Below are 15,341 nucleotides of genomic sequence, written 5' to 3'. Positions count from 1 at the left end.
ATCTCTTGTGTGAGTGAATAACTCTAAGCAGGTGAGATCACACATCTTTTGTGATATGCAGCAGTACATAAGTGAGCTCACTGCCAAGTAATATCCAATATAAAATACATCAGTGTCATTCCAGCTAAGTCTTTATTTATTATTGCATTGTGTGATACAGTTACTGTCAAGTTTTCAATCTGCTAATAATGCATCGAACTGAGCTGCTAACACCTCATTCTTTCTTCTATTCCCTGCTTTCCTGTCTTCTGTCAGAAATAAAGATTTCAGACATAGGTAAGCCAACCAGTGGAGAATTCTTATGCTGCTCCCTGTCTTGTTGCATGTTGTTACACAGTGAGCCACAAGTGCCATTTCCAGATGATTCAATAGCAAATGAAGCTGACGTGATTAAAACTGGCGTAGGCAATCAGTCATCAGAACTGGGAGCCATTAATCACAATGTGAGCCATGCAAACTTCTGCATGAGCTGTTATAGCTGGAGACAGGGGAAATACAGGGAGAACAGAGAAGCAGGGTAACAGGAGGAGGAGGGGGGAAGAAAAATGGATGGGAATTAACCGAGAAAGTAGAATGGGAACAGCATCAGGATACAGATTACTGGAACAAGTAGGATGGAAAAATAGTTCTCATACAGTGAAAAGCCTTCATTTGGGTTTGGGGGGGGTTTAACAAGCATAATGAAGATCCCTATGTGCCCCAGCATTACTGAACCAGGGAAGTTAGTTTTTGTAATATTTTTCAGTCTGAGCTTTCATAGAGAGCTTTGACACGTGGAAGTCTGTCAGACTCAAATAGGAGGTAGCGCAACTCAGAATCTTAGCCAGGAAATGCAATAAAAGAGTAATGACAAGAAAACGAGATAAAAGAGAGACTCTTAAATTGGAGCTTTGTCACTAAGAATATTTGTCACTTGGGTTCACTGGAGTTTCAGTGGGTTTGATCCAATCAGTTGCATTCCAGAAGATGTCAACTTCCTGTCACTGACTGTGTTTGCGAGGACTTCTTTGACTCTGACAAGTTTCCCATCCTTCTCCCTGGTTGCTCTTCTAAATCAGAAGCTTAGACTGTGTGGAGTTGGGATTTTTGTGTGTGTGTGTTTAGTTTTCCTTTGCATTTGGGAATGGGGATTTTTCTTGCTACATGCTTTGCATTTACTATTTCTTTGACTTCATAGAGGCTTTGCTAAACTAGAAATGTTCTTTTATCTGCATGCCTGGAAATGAAATGGAGTAGAAACTGATTTTTTATCCTATTGCCAGAACAATAATGAAGGGCTTGAGCTTCACAATATGATGAACTGGCCCAAAGCATCTATTAGCAGGGCTGGGAGGTTGGTACCCAAGACCTTTTCACTGATTGGCCTCATCAGGCTGAGTTCCAGCCCCCCAGGTACTCTTTCACATCATTTGAAGACTATAGAAAAATTCATTTCTCTTTGGAACAGCCAGGTTGTATCCCTAATGCCCAAGAAATACACAGCCACTAAAGTGCATCTGCTTTGACAGTGAAGGGCAGCAGCTGGATACCCGTTATGAGAAGAGGTTTTGTGTATGAAAACAGTAACTGAAGGAAGATCGATGGACTGGCCACAGATTGGCAAGCAGAGTTGGCAGGGCTTCAGCCTTTAGGCAGTTTCTAAAAACTAAGAAATTAAGTGAAAGAAATCCAAGACATGCCCGCTCCAGTGTAGCCTAAAGGGGATGAGGGAGGGAGGAAGCAGTGAGGAGCTCCAGATCAAATCCTTCCATCTGTGACTGTGTTGAAGGAGTCACCCATCTCTTAGTGCCTGTTCTGTGACATTTGCTTTAATACTTCTAGCTAGGAAGTCTCTTTGCTCCTGACCCTCAAGGAAATGAGTGTGTGTAGTCTCAGCTAAAGCTCCAGTGCTTTAAACTCCAGAAGGTCCTGAGCTTGACACCAATGACCAGTAATGGTGTAAAAGGGGAGATCCACAGGGCTGAATCATAGTGGTTTGGAAAAGCTGAAATCCATATGCTAAAGCTGCCTCAGTTCAGGGGAAAGGAATTCCTCCCCAGTATGTAGGCTGTGGTGAGCTTGTTCTCCAAAGGTTCTAGAGCTACCCACTAAGAGACTTGGCTTTACAGCTCTGTGTGTGTAGCCAAGATCTAACTCTGCAACAGCCTAAATGAGGGATGTTAACTAAGCCAAAAAGCATCACCAAATCATGATGCCTTCTCTGTAGGAACATGGAGGGAGTGAGGCATTTCTGTCTTGCAAATATACAAAAACTGGCCACCTAAATTTATTCTTCCTTTTTTGTTTCCATTCATACTGTAGAGAGAAGTCTGCAGTTAGTGACAAAGAGAGGTATCTCAGCAAACTGCTCTAGGATCAGATAAAAAGTCCCTTGCCATCTCTGGCTTGGCTTATGGCATTGGTATAAAATTTAAGTGTCCAGCATGTCACACTAGAAAGCTTTGGGCATCACACACAAACTGCAAACACTAAAAGGCCAAGTGCAAATCCAGCTCACTGCCCTGTGTGGCTTCCTTAGGTATTAATCTATTGGGTGTCACCCAGGGAAAAAAGACCAGTACCTCACACAAGCTACAGTAATTCAGTCCTCTGGGTCTGAGTGGCAGGGTGCTTAGCATGGAGCCATGGAAACACAGACCCACTGAGCAAAAACCTCCTGACTGCAGGAATTTGGTGGTTCTTTAGTCACCAGCAAACGTACATGGCCAGCAAAACTCAGAGGGAAAGTGGGTATCTGGCAGAGAAAAAGAGGTGGTTTTGTGTTCTTAAACAGAAACGTCAGATCCAAAGAAGCCCCAGGGGTTTATCCAGGTCAGTGGTTGTGGGTAGCTAATTTTGGAGGTGTGACTGCTCCTGTCTGTTGGCCACAGTAGGTGCCAGAGCTGTACAGTTACCAGTAACAAAGGTTGTCCTTAGAGGAGGTGATAGATGCCCTTGCATTTGAGAAACTAAGATACAGTTAATCTTGTGAGACAAATGTTGAAAATAGTCGGACAAGTCCTACCCCAAAAGGTGATATTTCTCTCCACTGCTTGTAGAGGGAATTAAGGCAGCCAGTTCTGATGTAAGCATCCACTTTGTAACCATCTAAAGCTTGGTGAAATTAATCCCTTGGCATTTTACAGAAACCAATATAAAGGTGTAGTGTGCTGTGCTGATGTTTTGTCAGGAACCTGCTGAAAAAAGGAACCATCTCTCTTTTCTCATCTCTTTTCCTTAGAGATTGGCTTCCCAGTCTGGAGCAGGAGGTTCCTTCCTAGGACTCCTCCAAAATATGGGCTCCGGGCCCAAAGGGAAAATACCAGCCTTTGTTCAAAGCCTGTGCACGTATTATAATACAACTGAAGCAATTCACAATTCAAGCCTCATGCCTCTGCCAGCTCACCCTGCAAATTTTTTATCACCCTCACAATTTTTTATCCTGTTTCTTCCCTGTACCTGGTGTGAGGAATCACACACAGCACAAGCACTTTAAAATGGAGTCTGAATCTCTTAACATACCTGCAGAGCTCCCTAAATGATACTGGTACTACTCTCTCCAAATAATGAGAATGATAAAAGGGAGAAGGCAAATGTATGGAAGAGACTGTACATAACCCCAAAGAAGTGGGATCACTGTGGACGTGGAAGATTTCCCTGTGCTTTCCCAGCACATCACTGTGTCACAAGTATACTGGGACACAAGTATACTGGGAAGCAGTATCACCAGTATCACCTCTATTTCACTTTGGCTTGCAGAACCATGAAACTGTTCTCATTCCCAGTTACTACACCATCATGCCCACTAATACCCACCAAAGTGTCAGTTCTTGGCTAGGGACCAGCCCATCCCATCACTGCAATTTCAGTGTTATTGCTTCAGGAGGTTTAAAATATCAATGTGTTGCTCAGGTTTTCTTCTAAAAAACTGTAATAGCTCAAGGAACACTCTGAATGGGAAATCAGCATTTCTTCCACAGTGATTTTCTAGTGGCAGTGCCAATATGGGATAGATATTCTAAGACTACAAGTAATATAGCTGATCAAGTCTTTTGGATAGTAAAAGGTCTTGTCTTTTGTTTTGGACTGTTTCCTAGCTGAGAAACAAGAAAGGATGAAAGGGGGGGAAAATGCCTTCTCTGCTTCACCCCAGGCATATTTATTTCAGTTCCTGTTCAGCCCAGTCCAGTTTACCACTTGGATTTGCCTTTGATTGTGGTTTTAAATAAAAAGTGAATCCCCAGTGTTCCTGGCTCCACCACTCATGCATTATCACAGATAAAGGAAAGCAGTTTGGGTGATTTTAGATGACCAGGGTATGTTTATTTAAGCATCTTTCACCCTGAAGGATCTCAAAGTGACAAAAAAACCTCCAGTGTATAACACTGTGCAGTTCATGCTAGGGCAGAGTACAATACTAACTCTCTACAGTGCTGAAAACAGTTGACAGGGCCAGGGGGGTAAATTCCAGCTTGGCTGTTTTAACAGGTTGTTTCAGCATCTAATCTAGACAAGAGCTGGGAGTAGAAAATTGTTTTAAGAGCTGTCTTTTTTACAGAAGATTGTAATCAATAATAAAATCCACCAGAGTGGGGCTGTGCAATCCAAAAATAAATCACAACAATATTGCTGGGAGAGGGAAGCAGGAATTTCTCTCTGTCCCCATTTTTCTCCATCTCTGAGTAAGTCATTTTCCTTTGCCCATCTGCACATAGCCTGCTCTAAAACTCTGGGAAAGTTATCTGTGCTTGCCAGTCAAAGATGGTAAAGGATTGCAAAGTGCCAGTAAATCTGTCCTCCTCTTGTCCACCTCCCATGCAAAATAGAGATTATGAACAGCTCAAGAGCTTACTGACATTCAGCAGGGCTTTGTTAGGACAGCCAGCAGAAAATGCAAGGCCCTGATCAAAATGGATGATGGATTCCCACAGGGAACTTCTTCCACCAGGGTTGAAGCCACTTGCTTAGTGTGAGTGACATGCAGGTAAATGAAATAATACCCTCCCAGCCTGCTGTCATTGGGAAGGAATACAGATGGAGACTGAACTGTCAGGCTGGAGCTGTCTTGAAGGTCAGAGCATTTTATTTAGCAAGAATCAGTGTCATTTTTGGAGATGAAATCTGTTCAGACTTTAATAGGATAAATCACAAGGGATATTCCAGAATAAATCAGAAAGGTGCTTTTCCCTCACCCCCACAGTATTAAATAATTTGAATGAAGAACCACTTTACTGCTTTTTTAAATATGAGAAGAACTCAGTAATTTTTACGTGTCTGAAGAGGGAGTAATTTTCCTAATATGAAGGTTGAGAGGAATTTTCTATATGCAGAATAAAGTCAACTGTGATTGACACTCAAGTTTCTAGTCAACTTCTCCTGGAACAATTCCATTAAGTGCAAAAATGTGAACTGTGGCCTAGATTTTTATTATGAATTCTTTGGATTTGATGAGTTTGGACAGCCTGAAGATGTTCTGGAGAAAAGTAGATACTTTTCATACTTGTTCTAATTACTACTTAGGCTTTCTTAGAAGGAAAATCAATCTGTTCAGGACAAATGTTAAAAGTCTAACCTGTTAGTTTCAGGCTTAGAAGAGATGCAGCTCAATACACACTAGTAGTCAACAATTTTAATAAAAGATATTAATATCTTAAGTATCTATGTTAAAATACACGTAAATTCCTTGCAAGACAATAGTTTAAATTTTGTCTAAACCCATCTGGTTGTTTTTTTCTGGCCAGTTCTATTGGATGCTTTCCATAAAGTGGATTCTAGTTTATTAATTTCTTCAGTCTTGGGCTCATTTAGTGTTGCAGTCATGGAGCTAAAAATATTATCATTCTGTCTGCTCATCCTGTTTTCTCAGCCACCCTTTCTCGTGTCCAAGGAAACAGTGAACAGAGGGTGTTCAACAGGGGACTGATGTTCAGGTTCCTCAGTTCATGCTGTACTTGGGGCAAAATGTGCCACTCAGGAATTACTTTGTTTCTCTCATCATTGAGGTCCAGCTGAATTCAGTTTTAGGATTCCCTTAATCTCCCTGAGGGCAGAACAGAACTTTAGAGTCTTTGCTGGAGTCAGCAAGAGCACCAGATGAACCTTGATGCAGTGATCTTGAAGGGTGTATCTTCAAGTGCTTTATACAGGGAGTCTCCTTTTGGAGTTTGTATTAGTCTTTGTTGGGAGGGCAGATTTTTCTTTCATTATTATTTGTTTTATTTCCCTAATGTTCTCTGTTTTCCCTTCACTTCCTGGCACTGCACGAACACCAGTTTCAGGACTATGTCTGTAACAAGTTAATTAAGCAAACACAGGCACTGGAACTCAATCTGTAGTAGTTCCTGGCATGGTTTTGGCTCACACTCAGACCAGAGAGCCCTTTCCTTCGGTTGCTTCCCTCCATGCCAGAGAGCACCCCAGGCACAGTGATTGCCAATGGATACAGCTTGGGATCCCGTGCTGTAACACACCGTGTACTAACCTTGTCCAAAACAGCACTCCTTCACTTTCCCAGCCTCTCTGCCCTATGCATTTTTATTCTCTAAAGTGTTTGCATTGCCTGTTGACTTAAGGAAGCACATAATCAAAAAAATTAATGATGTCATACCCTTGTTTTTCAGCCACAGCCCAGCTCATAAGTATTACTTGACCACAGATCCGATCACCGGCTCCATCTACCTCTCAGACACCAACAGCCGACGTATCTATAAAATCAAGTCAACCACGTCAGTGAAAGACATTGTGAAGAACTCAGAGGTCTTGGCTGGAACTGGGGATCAGTGCCTCCCATTTGATGATACCCGCTGTGGAGATGGAGGCAAAGGCACTGATGCCACCCTTACAAATCCCAGGGGTGAGACTGCTTCTTCTCCACTGGCTATTTTAAAGGGGGGTTTTTGAAAGCAGCTTGTTTACTCACACTGGAGATTGCTCTCCTCTCCAATTCTGAAACACATCCTAAGGGCTTGCTCCTGGAAATAAGTGAGTATGTCTCACCTTCAGCTAGTTGTGTCATGTTTCTTCAAGTTGAGATGGCTGGGAGGAATGCCAAGCCAGAGGGGTTCAATGATGGGCACATGTCCAGAGGCAGTGGAACAAATCCACCCATCACTTTTATACCTGTGGAGCCACTACTCCTCCTTACCAACAGTGCTTGGTCCCTCCCAACCTGGGCAGGAATCACTAATATTCAATTCACTGAGGCTTTCTTGGCATTAAAAAAAGGCCCATAAGCATTGCTGTGTGTATATATATGTAAAAGGGCAGCAAAACTAGCATACAGCTCAAAGATACGCAAATGGTGGTTTAGACATTGACATGATGTATCACAGCATCTAGCTTAAATCCTGTAGGGGGTGGATACTAAATTTGATATGAGAGTGGCCTAATTCAGCTTAATTTTACCTGGTTCCAACATCCTGAAATGTGATGAAAGCACAGTTGAATCAGAATAGAAGCATCACGCAGCCTTCATGGCTGTGAACTAAATTGTTCAAAACAGGTTTAGCCAAACATATGCAGTCCTGTGTGTAGCCAAGACTTCAGTCTGGCAATCTCAAGGTAACAAGCTCTGCACATGGAGGATGTCGCTCCTCCCAGCTGTCCACAGCACCTCAGAAAAATAAAAACACACAGGGGGATAGAGATGAGGTGGAGAGGGTAGAGATGAGGAGGAGCAGATAGAGATGAGGTGGAAGGCACTCTTTGTGCACAGATTTTCGACCGTGTTTGTGAAGAGGGCTGCAAAGGACACCCATGCAGGAATGTTTTTTTGAGATGGGGTGGTTTTGCCTGTTATGTGTTGTCCTCTGCGCAGCTGTTCAGAGTGCAAGATTATTTATAGGTTCTTGACTTTGACATCAGTGTCCTGCAGGCTTTTATTTTCATTGCACTGGAGAGTGGTAGCTCCCTCCTTCCTCAGCACAACAGTGGCCAAGCCTATCCCACCCTCTTTGTAAAGCAACCCCTCAGCAAAACTTGGGGATCCTTTAAGAAGTGCTCCTGCGTACAGCTGCAGGTTTGGACTAGATGACTTTCAAAGGCCTCTTCCAACCTGAACCATTCTGTGATTTTATGGAAAGTTATTTCACTGAGAGCAGATGAGATTCCCAAAGAAGTTGTGGCTCTCTCATCTCTGGAAGTGTTCAAGGACAGGTTGGTTAGGGCTTTGATCTACCTGGTCTAGTGGAAGGAGTCCCAGCCCATGGCAAGGGTTTGGATCTGAATGATTTTAAAGGTCCCCTCCAACCCAAACCCTTCAATGATTCTATGATTCTCAGGAAGTTATTTTTCATGACATAGAGATGACGTTGTTACTGAATCCAAGCTGATTTAATGAGCTTTTGTGCCAGGTCTGGCTCTGATTTTTTGGCTTTGGTTAGGTTGGGTTTTTTGTTTTTTGGGGGGTTTTGTTTTTGTTTGGGTTTGGTTTTTTGTTTGTTTGTTTGGGTTTTTGTTTGGTTGTGGGTTTTTTGTTATGTCAGCTAGTTGTTTCCTGGCAAGAATGCAGAAGAATGTACTTTGGAGGACCTATTTTTTTTGCCAAAAAGCATCAAAACTCAGACTTCTACCCCTGTAATATTCAGAGTCCAGCATGGTTTCCAAGCTCTTGAGAATCCCATGAGTTAACCATTATATTGGGCCAAAGTATTGCCAGAAGCACCGATAAAGTAAAGGAACAGCTACTGGTGGTCAGTTTGTAGTGTAGAATTTGTCTCACTGAAATGAGAAGGCTGACTGAAAGGAAAATGAAGTGACTTGCGCAGAGAGATTCAGGCAGTCCAGCAGATGAATCATGAGATCAGGGAATCCAGAAATCTGTAATCCAATTTTCTGCACCTCTTTGAAGTTCAATCAGTGCAAAAAAAATACCCCACCACTTTTGTTGGTCCTCTGTTCTCCCTTCTACAAGATAAGAGGAATATTATTCATTTCCATCCATGGGTGGATGTTACAAGGATTAGACGACTTATGTTTGTGCTTTGCTGTAGCAAACAGCTCTGGAGTTCAAAGTTTTCAGCACTGAAATCCATCTTGTTGGCAACTGAAGTTCTCAGGAGGCCATTCTTCCACCTCAATCATATAACAGCAAAATTCATGCATTCATTCCTCATAGCTCCAAAATTTCACAAAACAGAAGTAAATTGAGGGTGAAAGAGGAAATGACATGAAGCAAAATGACAAGAAGAAAATAATAATGCAGAAAGCCTGCACTGCCAATAGAAAGCTCCTAAACAGTGTTCCCTGATCTGATTCTAACCTGACTTTGCAAATTCTGCTGAGGCAATGGCTGTGGCAGGTGTGACTCACTCCCCAGTCCCCTCAACAAATGATGAACAGTGAAAACTCATGCTGACAATGTAATGTCACCGTTGTTTATGCTTCCACAGTCGTTCATCCTAGCAGAAAAATCCAGCAAATGCTCTTCCCTCATGTATTTAATAATAGTTCAAAATAAAAATGATTTATTGTATAAGTAACCAGTAGATCTCAAGTGACCCTCTGCTTCTGAGTCTTGGCAGGCAAATAAACACTCATAAGTGAATGGTCAAAGGAAATTAGAAGACTATTCTGTAGCTATAGAGATACCAGCTGGCCAGGGAAGGACTTGGAAAGTCAGTTTTTCAAGAATCATTGCTCTTCACAGAACTCTACTTTTTAAGCCTAAAGCTTTTTTTTTTTTTTTTTTTTTTCTCTGAACATAACTGCTTCATTCCAAGTATGATTTCTGTATTTTAAGGACATCTTTGCACTTTTTCAAAAATCATAAAGAATAAAAGTCTTGCCTTTCATGATGTTTTAATTAGCTGATATTTTCAGCTTGCTGGAAAATACTAAGGGATACCTTCCAGCCAGATGAAAACCAGCAATTCATTAAGACTGGAGAAATAATCGCAAGCTGTCATTATATGCCTTTGCATATATCTTTAGTCCCTCGGACCAGTCAAGCATCTGGTCTAAGTAGGTTTTTTTGGGTCTCTACACAGTGGAAAGAAACTAGCACCCTGAAGGTGGTTCATTCTGTGACTATGCACGTGTTCAAGGTGGGATGAACCACATTCTGGGAGTTCTGGTCTTCTCCTGGATTCTGATAGCCTGAAGAGTGAGGTCCCCACCACAGCAAATACTGTTCAGAATGGTTCTGCACATTCTGAGCAGCAGACTTTTCCCCATTGTTTTGATCACTTCCTCCAGTTTTCACCTCACCTCCCTTGAGTTCAGAGGGAATGCTTTGAGTAGAATGCTTTGGGTTGGAAGTGACCTTCAAAGACCATCCAGTTCCAGTCCCACTGCCATGGGCAGGGATGCCTTTCACTAAATCAGGTTGCTCAGAGCCACATCCAGCCTGGCCTTGAACACTTCCAGGGATGAGCATCCACAGCCTCTCTGGTCAACCAGTGCCAGTCACTCACAGGAAAGGATTTCTTTCTAATATATAATCTAAATCCACCCTGTTTTAGTTCAGAACCATTATCCCTTGTATTGACATTTCTCTGAAATACCTTCTGGACAGAGGTTCTTGTCTCACTCCAGTGAAGGAAGAACTCCTTTTAGACCATTACCTTAGAAAAGACATTAGAAGGGGTAAAACCCTCCAGGAGTGTTGTAGTGTGTTGTTAAGTTTCTTGTGTTATTCCCCCAATTTATGTATTGTTCTCCCCTATTATGTGTAAAATGGTTTCGTTCCCCCAGTTTTTCCCGCCACTGCTAGCCTGTCAGCTAAGTTGGTATAGTAACCGCTATTCATAGTTGCCGATATGTAATTGCTCCTCCCCTGGTTTCCCTTATAAGTGAAAGTTGTTTCCTCCCTGGGTCCAGTCAATCGCTCCCTTTCTCCTCCCAGGTTTCGAGATCCTTCTCCTCTCTAGAGATGGTGGTTGGCTGGGGTCCCAGGACACCTCCTTTACCTTTTGATTATTGGTCTCCATGGAGTGTCAGTTCTGTGAAGTTCATCCCCTCACCTTTCCCGATTGGTTCCGCCTGAACCCACCCCCCTCCTTTATAATCCTGTTTTCACCCCCTATGAAAAAAATTTTTTCCCGGTTGGTTTCCCCGCGTTTGGATCTTGCAACACCTTCAATAAACCGATGTTTAACCCCCGGGAAATGGTCAGCTCCGTTCCTCTCCAATACCAGCGGTGTAAGCCAGTCCGCAGCCAGCACAGCCCGAGGCCATCAGACGCCGAAGGGTGCTGGCCAGGAATTGCAGAGGGGCGTCGGCCTTTCGCCCTCAGCTAGTCGAACTCTAAACTTCGGGCCACATATGCTCACCTCTGCACAGGAGTTTCACACTTTACCCATCTTCGGCTTGTTTAATAAAGGTAGGCTACAGAAACACAGGACAGATAGATCCACAGATGAAGTAGGGGTGGCAGTGGTTTGGTCAGGGTATTTATTACAGCTATTAGGAGCCAGTCTGATCTGTCCAATTCATTTGCCACAGAGCACAGCAAAGCTTTCAGATGCTAATGAATTTCAATATATCCTTGCAAATTAAAGTGTTACCACTTCCTAATTATCATCTGCTAATAATGATCCTCTTCTACAAGCAATCTAAAGAAAAATTAAAACTCCAGCTTGTCAGAGCATTTCTTTTCATCTGAGTACTCACCATTGGTTCTTCTCGGGAAAATGTTGTGGTGGCGAAATTACCAAGGAGCTTGCAATTAAGAGAGATTGCAGTGACAAGTCTGACACAATAGGAAGGAGGTTTCAGAAGGCACGTGGGGAGAGAGGGGACATCTCATTCATTTAGCACCATAACACCAATGTGAAATGAAGTAATTAATTTGGGGACAGATTGGTTCTTTCACTCTGCCCTGCTGAATGTGTAAACAAAATCTCAGTTGTTCTCTAAGTGTTGAAGAGTTCGACAGAACTAATTGAGGAAACCAACCCTCCACAATCTGTTAACATTTTTATGGTGAGATAATAATAGAACCATTTTGGGGAAGACCAGAAGCTGACTGACCAAAATTTCTTGTCCCTTACTCTGGCCAGAAGAGACTTAGGGACAGGGGCAATGTGTCTTCCTGTGCTAACACTCCAGATGCTAATCATCAGTATTTAGGGGAATTTCTGAAGAAGTTGCACCAGACCTGTGCTTAATATATCAGCATCAATTGGCTAAGAAACCTTTCAGAACACCTAGTTTTGTTCTTCCAGGCACCCTGTGCTAATAATTTTCACAATTTCTTTAGCCAGGTCATGAAAAAGAATGGTCCTTTTGAGGCCAAGCCACTGTTTTGTTGGGTTTTTTTTATTTCTTCGCTAATTCCTTGCTGTCTTGTGGTTCCCTTCTTGACCACTGTGTAGCACAAAACTGATCTTAGCAGAAAACTTTTCACAGGAATTCCAGAATCTTTTTCCTATATGCTCTTTTTCAGATTGTCAGTGTATATGGGTAGTTAGGCTTTCTCATTCCCCTGTGAATTCTTCTGTACTTACTGACATTGATTTTGATCTGCCATTTTATCACTCAGTCATTCAGCATCCAGTCAGACAAGAAAGGTCCAAATTTGGATTTCTTTTAAGCACCTTGTTTTTCAGTGAAAAGGGTTTTCCCCTTTTTCTTTTCCTAACTAGAGCTATATGCACCATGCAATCACTTTTAGTGGTTTGTCTTCTACAAGAAACTCACCATGTCCCAGTAGCTATTTGCAGCATAACCTTGCGCTGTCACCTCTTCATGCTACAAGGTCCTGACATTTCAAGCAAATGTCATCGCATCAACTTTCTATCAGCACAGCTGACTGGTGAGATGCACGTGGTGCTGCAAGCCCTTGTTTTGTGAGAGATCTCTGCTTATGCAAGGGGACCCAGCAAGATTTCATAGCGTATGTGTTTCATATCTCAGAACTTAAGGTTTGGATCTGCAATGCTACCTGGGTAGTGGCAGCAGCTGTTTCCTCTCAGTAACTGAGAGGCTGAACTTGGAGCTATATGCTGAGAGGCTGTAATTCCCTTATGTTCCTATGGAAACATGAGAGGAACCTTCTGCCAAAGCAAGCCAAGGCCTTGAGCTTAACACGCATAACATGTGAATTACCCATTTCTGTGCCTGTTTGCAGGAGCCAGCTCCCAGCGCTGGAACTGTGCCTATATCAGAGAGGAAACAGAAAGGTCCAAGCTAACCTCTACAATCTGCTGCAAAGCATCCATGAGATGCTTCTTTCCCTTTTCACAGAAGTCATCCATCCAAAGACACTTGTCAGTGGGATAGCAGGGCTCTTCTCTAGAATTAGTTTTGATTCTGAGACACTCAGCAAAATCAGGAAGGGATTGGAGCAGCTGCCATGTAAGGAATGTGTGCAAGTGGGAATTTGGGGATTTTACAAACTGCAAACTCTGCTGCCCTACAGAACATCTCAGGAAATGTGAGGCAATTGAGATTGCTTAGCCATTATGAAAGAGGGATAAGCAGAGAAGTGTTCAGTGATAAGAGCACACACACGTACCATTGCTCTGGAGCAGGGTGATAAGTGGTAACTTTGCTATCCCACTTCCGCTTACTTGGATGTGCAAGCTCTTTGTCTAAGCTGGAATGCAAAATAAAGTTGTGCTCTATCAGGTCATCAGAGCTGGCTCGAGAGCCACAGTGCATCCAGGTTATTATTATTGTAACTGGGTAATCAGACCAGCCATCAAACCCCAGCACTGCACACAGTGAGCCACTGCCAGCAAACACTGCTGATAAGTCCAATCCAATACATATGTAACTAGCTAAGGGAGAAAATTCTGCCTCATTGAAAATTGCATTATCCAGCCTGCCACCCTTCACTGGCTTTTGGCTTGTCACACACAATAATGGACAGGCACCCGGAAAAATACTTGTTGTGAACCAAGGAATAGGTAAGAGACTCTTTTGAGTGTTTGACAAAAGCCAATTAAGATCAACTGAACCTTCTATCATGCCTCTTCCAAAAAAAAAGTATGTCTGCCATATTGCTTAAAGAGCTTAGTTGTTGGTTTTTAAGCAAATACCAGCAAACTTGAAAGAACTTGACACTCAGTAGGCAAAATAATTAAGAGGAGCAGAGACCCTCAACAGCAGATAACAGTGACAGATGACATGTGCCAGTATCTTGGATGGATCCATTGAAGAGGGCATAGTGCTGACAAATCTCATGGCAGGTAAAGATAGCTTCCTGAAAGGCATGGATGCCAGTGAGATATTGACGCTTGTCCCATCAGATCCTTCTGCAAGCATTTAACAAAGTGTTTAAATACAAGTGATGTGTTTATATTTACAGTGAGAATAAATGGCCACCACTACTGTGGCTTCTCCCATAGCATTCATCAGATCATAGAATGGTTTGGATTGGCAGGGAGGATAAAGACCATCTAGTTTCTACCCACCCTGAGGGGGAACACCTTCCACTAGACCATTTTACTCAAAGCCCATCCAACCTGTGATTGAACAATTCCAGGGATGGGGTAGCCACAATTTACTTGGGAAACTTTTGCCAGTGCCTCACTAGTCTTAGTAAATTCTGATGTTCAACAGTTACCTTGTGCCCCTCTTTGAGTCTCTTGTTTCATGGCCCTGCAAAGATGAGTCTTTGGCATGAATTCAACACAGGTATTAGTGTAGGACTAGAAGCAATCTTTTAGGTCATTCAGTCCTGTCATGCATTATCTCAGCAATCCTGCTATATAATCCCCTCCAAAATTAATGAACTTCATCTTGAAAGCAGCAAGTAATTTTTTTCCTTACTGCCGTAGAGGCTATTCTGAAACCACACAGCTCTGATGATCAAATATCTGATCCAGGTCAAAGTGATGCCCTTCAAACAGGGTGATGCTGTGAAGAAGTAAAGAAAATGCTGGTTTTGCCTCCTGGCAAAAATACACAGCTCCCATTCCACTCAGTGATCGGAAACACCAGTTTTCTGACTCCTCATTGACTTGTAATCAACAGGTTGCAACCATGTCTGAATCCCTTCCTTTATCTCAGCTCAATGCAGAAGTTTGTTCTTTCTCTCAAACAATGACTTAGTCCTAATGTTTTTCTGACAGGCCAGATTATCTTCTGTGGATTTCCTTATAATCAAATCTGCTATGTTCTTCCACATATCACCTACCTCCGTGGCTTCCAGCCCATGCAATACTTACAGTGCTGGCTGAAGGCCTTGATTTTAGTTGCCAAAACAATCAGAGGATTAGTCCCTACTCAATGAAAATCTAGAATTTTTGATCTGTGAACTGCTGCATCTGCACTTCACAGCAGAGCTCACAGTGGATGGAGACTGAGAGTGTAGATGTTTCAAATAAGGGGATCTGGCTGCAGCACAGCATTTTGGAGGAACGCAAGGTCTGATCACTCCTCAAACATTCTCTAAGCTTTCTATCTGAACCAGAATT

At 42.6% G+C, this 15,341-nt stretch overlaps 1 protein-coding gene across 20 annotated transcripts in view; it reads left to right on the top strand.

Moving 5' to 3' along the window:
* Positions 1-15,341, top strand: part of TENM4 (teneurin transmembrane protein 4) — a 1,564,491-nt gene that overhangs the window by 1,499,295 nt on the left and 49,855 nt on the right. For 17 of the 20 annotated variants that reach the window (XM_074535017.1, XM_074535019.1, XM_074535018.1 and 14 more), the window contains 2 exons: positions 256-276; positions 6,600-6,832. In XM_074535017.1, coding sequence (XP_074391118.1) covers positions 256-276; positions 6,600-6,832 — 254 coding nt within the window. The remainder of the gene's footprint in view (positions 1-255; positions 277-6,599; positions 6,833-15,341) is intronic. The other 3 variants (XM_074535024.1, XM_074535022.1, XM_074535030.1) reach the window with 1 other exon arrangement.

The sequence above is a fragment of the Zonotrichia albicollis genome, chromosome 2, assembly GCF_047830755.1.
Source record: "Zonotrichia albicollis isolate bZonAlb1 chromosome 2, bZonAlb1.hap1, whole genome shotgun sequence".
NCBI classification, from domain to species: Eukaryota; Metazoa; Chordata; class Aves; order Passeriformes; family Passerellidae; genus Zonotrichia; species Zonotrichia albicollis.
Note: the sequence above shows the minus strand (reverse complement) of the source record. Positions and strands in the feature narration are given on the sequence as shown.